This window comes from Diorhabda carinulata, chromosome 7, assembly GCF_026250575.1.
Source record: "Diorhabda carinulata isolate Delta chromosome 7, icDioCari1.1, whole genome shotgun sequence".
Classification (NCBI taxonomy): domain Eukaryota; kingdom Metazoa; phylum Arthropoda; class Insecta; order Coleoptera; family Chrysomelidae; genus Diorhabda; species Diorhabda carinulata.
The window spans coordinates 23,113,049-23,119,551 of record NC_079466.1 but is presented as its reverse complement, the minus strand read 5'-3'; the positions used below and the strand labels follow the sequence as shown (position 1 = coordinate 23,119,551).

Genomic DNA, 6,503 nt, shown 5'->3' with positions numbered 1-6,503 from the left:
TTAATTTAATTGTTTCATTATTATCGTTTAAACTTAAATTTTTGTGTGAAATTTATGATTATCTATTTATTTTAGTAAAGCTTGTGTACATATTGCAAGTAGAGAGATATTATTACGGAAGACATTTATTTACTAGAGTTATAAATCATCATATTACTCACTTATACAGGGTATAAATTATGAGAGAAATTATAATAAAAATAAAAATGTTTTTATACAATCTATTTTATAAATAATGGATAATAATAAAATAATTAAGCATTCGTAATCCATGAGCGTCTGATTTTTTTTTTTAAACACACAACAAAAAATAAAAACCATTATCAAATAAAATCGCTAATTGACAGAGAACGAAACGTCAAAAGTCAAAACAAATATGATAAATCTCTTTCAAGATTTGCAGCAAAGAAATGTTACCCGGAGTGTTCAAAAACTTTTATAACCCAACGCCAACAGAGTAGTATCTCCCTTTAGTTCTATGGAAGAGAGGATATTAAGAAAATAATCCTATATGGATAAAAAAAAGGTTTAGTACATAAAATCCAAAAAAGAAGAAGACTGAAAGGTTATTTCTATGATTGACAGATTAATTTCGATCGATTAGTACGTTCCATATTGTTTGGTATTCAGAACATGATCCTATATGGATAAAAAGAAAGTTTTGTACATAAATTCCAAAAAAGAAGAAGACTGAAAGGTTATTTCTATGATTGACAGATTAATTTCGATCGATTAGTACGTTCCATATTGTTTGGTATTCAGAACATGATCCTATATGAATAAAAGGAAAGTTATGTACATAAATTCTAAAAAAGAAGAAGACTGAAAGGTTATTTCTATGAGTGACAGATTAATTTCGATCGATTAGTATGTTCCATATTGTTTGGTATTCAGAACATGATCCTACATGGATAAAAAGAAGGTTTGGTACATAAATTCCAAAAAAGAAGAAGATTAAAAGATTATTTCTATGATTGACAGATTAATTTCGATCGATTAGTACGTTCCATATTGTTTGGTATTCAGAACATGATCCTATATGAATAAAAGGAAAGTTTTGTACATAACTTCCAAAAAAGAAGAAGACTGAAAGGTTATTTCTATGATTGACAGATTAATTTCGATCGATTAGTACGTTCCATATTGTTTGGTATTCAGAACATGATCCTATATGAATAAAAGGAAAATTTTGTACATAAATTCCAAAAAAGAAGAAGACTGAAAGGTTATTTCTATGATTGACAGATTAATTTCGATCGATTGGTACGTTCCATATTGTTTGGTATTCAGAACATGATCCTATATGAATAAAAGGAAAGTTTTGTACATAACTTCCAAAAAAGAAGAAGACTGAAAGGTTATTTCTATGATTGACAGATTAATTTCGATCGATTAGTACGTTCCATATTGTTTGGTATTCAGAACATGATCCTATATGAATAAAAGGAAAGTTTTGTACATAAATTCCAAAAAAGAAGAAGACTGAAAGGTTACTTCTATGATTGACAGATTAATTTCGATAGATTAGTACGTTCCATATTGTTTGTTATTAAGAAAATAATCCTATATGGATAACAAGAAGGTTTGATACGTAAATTTCAAAAAAAGAAGAAGATTCAAAACATCTTTCTATTGACAGATTAATAACGCAATAGCTACACCAAGAATGAGTTCTGGTCCTATCGGTAATTTCGGCGATTCCATTATGGCAAGTGAGTTCGCCTCATCGTTGCCTAAGTAACCGGGCATCGATCTTGCAATCATCTCTCACCAGATGAAATTTCTTTGTTGCTGTGGAGTCGATTGAAAATAAAAATTGACGAGCTTTTAAATAAAGATTTTATTTTATTTGTGTACAGAGAATTGATTGTTTCGAGCGAGTTTTTCATTAAAATATATTCGCCTTAAAAACGAAAATGAAACAGCTCTATTAATAATAAATTTGATATAAATGACGTAATATTTGTCCCAAAGACAGTATGGCGGTTGGTAGTAGCGTCATCCCTAAATGGCCTATTCTACTAAAGATCGAATTATTTTCTTGGCTCACTCTGTATAATTTTTATATTTGAACAAACAATTAACTTTTATTCGAGTTTATAAATTCTGAATCATTTTTGACTTGAAATTGATAAGAAAAATGCTGTGGCTCACGTTTTACGGTATGTTTTGTGAAAATAAATATTATTTCACTGTACTGAGTCGTCAGATAAGAATGTCCCTGAAACTAGTCATTGCGGAGACTTGTGGTAGATAATTTTATTACTCATGTGATCAAAACACTGTAATAATCTATTTATTGTACATTAAGAAATATTTTTTGATTTTTGTACTTTTTATAAAAATATATGTCAACGTCACAACTGCCAAGAAATAAGAAGATTGAAAGGTTATGTCTATGATTGACAGATTAATTTAGATCGGTTAGTAGGTTCCATATTGTTTGGTATTCAGAACATGATCCTATATGGATAAAAAGAAGGTTTGGTACATAAATTTTAAAAAAGAAGAAGACTGAAAGGTTATTTCTATGATTGACAGATAAATTCCGATCGATTAGCACGTTCCAAATTGTTTGGTATTAATAAAATAATCCTATATGGATAATAAGAAGGTTTAGTACATAAATTTTAAAAAAGAATAAACATATTTCTATTGATCGATAACTACTACCATTTTGTCAAATAATGGGTCACCAGAAATTTAAGTCCAAAAGAAAAGAAGATGAAAGCTTATTCCGATAGACGTGTATGTATTTCAAGAAGAAAATGAATTAATGATAGATCAAAAGCTACGTCCAATATATGGGATAAAGAATAATTCTTTATGGATGGATAAAATGTTAAGTCCATTAATTCAAAAAAAACAGAAGACATATCGAGAAGTAATGGAAAAGCTTCACATTTCGAGGTTATGTTTTGAAAATCACTTTGTATCTCAATTGTTTTTAGCCTTTCTTGTATTTACACAGTTGTCATTTTTTTTTTTCATTGATATATTATTTTAAATTTGACCAGTGAATTGTAAGGTAATCGACAGTAACGTTACTTTTTTTTCAATTATCAAACAACTTCACCTATACTGTTCAGTGTTCCAAACTCTTAAAAATTTATTTCCCTAAAGCCCCAAACAAAAATCCCTAAAATTCCCACAATTACTAGGGATTCTCCCTCAAAATATTTTATTATTTATAAAATAAAGTAAACAATAAATAAATAATTTCATCTAGACATCATTTTTTTAAATTCTTTATTCATAAATTAGCGAAAAATACTTTTCTTCTTATTCCAATTTTTTTTCATTGGCAATAAATAATTTCCCAAACTATTACACCTTATTTTGCTCAATTTGAAATATAAAAAAATATATATGAAGTTATAAAAAGCCCTTTAATACCCCTAAAAATATCCCATCCCACAAAATTTGGGGGGAAACCCTAAAGTTGGTAGCTCTCATACTGTTTTTAAAATACATGATCTAAAATTGACGATTCCATAGAACGTTGGACATATCGTGCAATACCGGTTTTAGTCATAAGACCACTTCAGGTGTTCGTAGTGCTGCATTCACATTCATACAGTTGTCTGTTATAATTCCATTAAACCCTTTTAACCTGTTATATGTCTAATTCTATAGATTTCCCTACATCTTTAGCTACTACCCTTTTTCTTTCTCATTCTACAGCCAAATTGATTTTCTCGAAAAGCAGCACCATATTTGATAACTACCTACTTCTACAGGCAAAGCAGTAGTTACAAGGAAAATAATCAAATCGGCAATTTTATCTGGAGGTGTCTGGAGTGTTCCCAGAGATTCAAATAGGTTTAATTGAAACACATTTTTAAAACGTTTAAATATATTTAAATACATACATTTTGTAAGTAAATAAATATCTAATATAATCTTTGTGGCGGTCCCATTGACGATTTAACGTGCAGAGACCTCACGTTCTGCCAATGTTTCTTCAACAATGACACTAAGAAATTTATTGAAAGATGTACATTTTGAACTAATTCATCTAAATTCATGTCAACGTGTCCAACGGCAACGGAAAGACAAAGTACCTGTAAAGAAAATACAAATAAATACGAGTCCTCTCGACAAAACATTTATGTGTGGAAAATTAAAAATATGGAAATAGGTTTCAATGTATAAACATTTCATATTCGGTAATAATACAAACAGGCATTTGTGGCTGTAGCAACAAAAGAAACAAATTTGAGATTGTTTGTACCAAAACATTATGAGAAACATTGGGAGTCCCATATGGCAATGAATCCAAGACAAAAAGTATGATTTTCAATGGAAAACCAGTGAATCACCTGATTATTGCGAGGGCATAGTGTAATCAGAATTTGGTCCAATGATGACAACTGTAAATGTACCAAAAAAATTGCTTTTGATTTGCAAATTTTAGTATGTCATTTACCAGATTTAGAACCATGAAACCTCTAGCTCTCAACGTACATGTGCTAAAAATGTTTTCTAAGAATGCTTCCAGTCATCAATTCAACATTGGGATAAGTGTGTTGCTAACAAAGATAGGATTAGAAAGAAGATGAACTTTTTACCTGTTTGATGTAATTTACCAGTTTTTTCAATAACACCTTGTATTCTGTTTTTACAGAACAGAAACTAGCACATAGTGCAAATTATGGTATAAACATGAATAATGATCAATATAAAATAAAACTAGTTGTCATGGACAATATTGTTAGAGGACCTAATTTTATGATTTTGATTGCAAAAAAAATCTTCTACTTTATAGCAAAAACTTTCACCAGAATTACAAAAATTTGAAAACCAAATTTAAGCGAAAATTCTTATGTACCCATGCAAATGTTTTTGTAAGGTAAATATCACTGAATTGGAGTACAGAGTTGAAAATTAGACAAAGGACATATTAATCCGAACATCCTACTTAATTTGGACACTATCATGTCATAAAAGTTGATACTTAAAAAATTTGTTGTATAAATTTAAAGCTAAGTTTACCAAGCATGGGTAAAAATAGTAGTTATATTATACAATAATTTAGCACCATTTTTCCATACAAAAAAAATTGGTATACATTCTTTTGTTGGCTTAATGATGCAACACTATCATTGTAAACAAGTGCTTCAAAATTTTAAAAAAGCCATCGAAAGGATTTTTAATTCATCTAGAGCCAAAAAAACAAGGGTACAGTGATAGTATAAAATAAACAAGAACCATGTGAAGCAGATAAAATTTTTTATAAATTATTGATTTTTTCTAGTAACAAATTCTTCAAATTATACTTATAAATATTTTATTTTAACTTGAAATTAAGTGTGTATTAGAATTACTTACTTTTTTCATTTGGAACTTAATGGTAGCCTTGACTTCATCAATTTTCTGAGTCATAGATTCTTGATGGGAAAGAAGACCAGGGAACTTGCCAGCTTTGTTCAAACCCGGACCCAAAAGCCTAGGAATCTGTTTGATGAGAGCTTCAGAAGCGAGGAAAGCATCATATTTTTTAGCCAATTTCTTAACTAACTTCTTATTTTTGTTCAATTTCTTCAAAGCTTCCACGTCCATGAATGGCACATTGTTTGCTTTGGCTTCGTCACAATGTTGTTGATCACCCAAAATGCACACTTGCATTTTTGGACGAGGAATGTGCTTTAACCTAAGAATAAATTTATTAGATTAGAGGAAAAAAATCATTTGTACATTAATTTTATACATTTAAACTCTCTATATACACAATAACTTACCAGTACCATACTAATTTTAGCCCTATGTGATAGTGAAATAAAAATGATCGATGTAACTAAGTGAACTTAATTAACATCTCCCCAATTATTTTAAGACCCTGGGTGCAGGTCCGCCGTTTGCACGGCTTCCTGATGTAGTACATATCTTTAGGTTCAAAAAATAATTCAATTGATTCGAAATTCTAACCCAAAAATATTACCAATCAGGTTACATACTTGACGGTTCCGCTGAAACGTTTATCCTTTTGAGGGTCATAATTTTTAAGACCGATTTGAAGCTCCACTGTCTCCAAAAATCCTCTTTTCTTCGCTTTAGAATTCTCTAAAACAGCAGTCACACATTCGTACAACGTATCACGAGATACCTTAGACCTAGAAATAAAAAAGGTATTTTTTGAAAACTATCCTATTCTAACAGTTTCAAATAATGTATTTAGCAAAATTTCACAAATAAATTGTGATTTTCGGAAAGGATTGAGTTAATATTCAAAGATTATTCTTACGTCATTTTTTAAAAATTGTGTTGTTACCAGCCAACACTAAGTCTTAACCATAAATGAAAGAGTTTACATTCTATAATACGGAAATAAAAGCTTTCATTGCTACCAACTGATTCATTATTTTCATTAATTCCGAGCTACACTATCTAGCGTTTATGGTTGTAAGATGGAGTAGATATAGTTCTATGGTTATCATACATAAACAACAAAATAAATAATACGCTAAAGGCATTTGACAATATTTAAATAATTTCAAGCATAA

The 6,503-nt window shown here is 29.5% G+C and overlaps 1 protein-coding gene across 1 annotated transcript; it reads right to left on the bottom strand.

Moving 5' to 3' along the window:
* Positions 1-3,838: 3,838 nt before the first annotated feature.
* Positions 3,839-6,349, bottom strand: LOC130896452 (60S ribosomal protein L10a). Its single transcript, XM_057804588.1, has 4 exons — positions 6,245-6,349; positions 5,958-6,113; positions 5,332-5,653; positions 3,839-4,064 (listed from the first exon to the last, which is right to left on the bottom strand). Exons 1-4 carry the CDS (start codon positions 6,247-6,249, stop codon positions 3,894-3,896), a joined length of 654 nt encoding a protein of 217 aa, XP_057660571.1. The 5' UTR covers positions 6,250-6,349; the 3' UTR covers positions 3,839-3,893.
* Between the last annotated feature and the right edge of the window lie 154 nt (positions 6,350-6,503).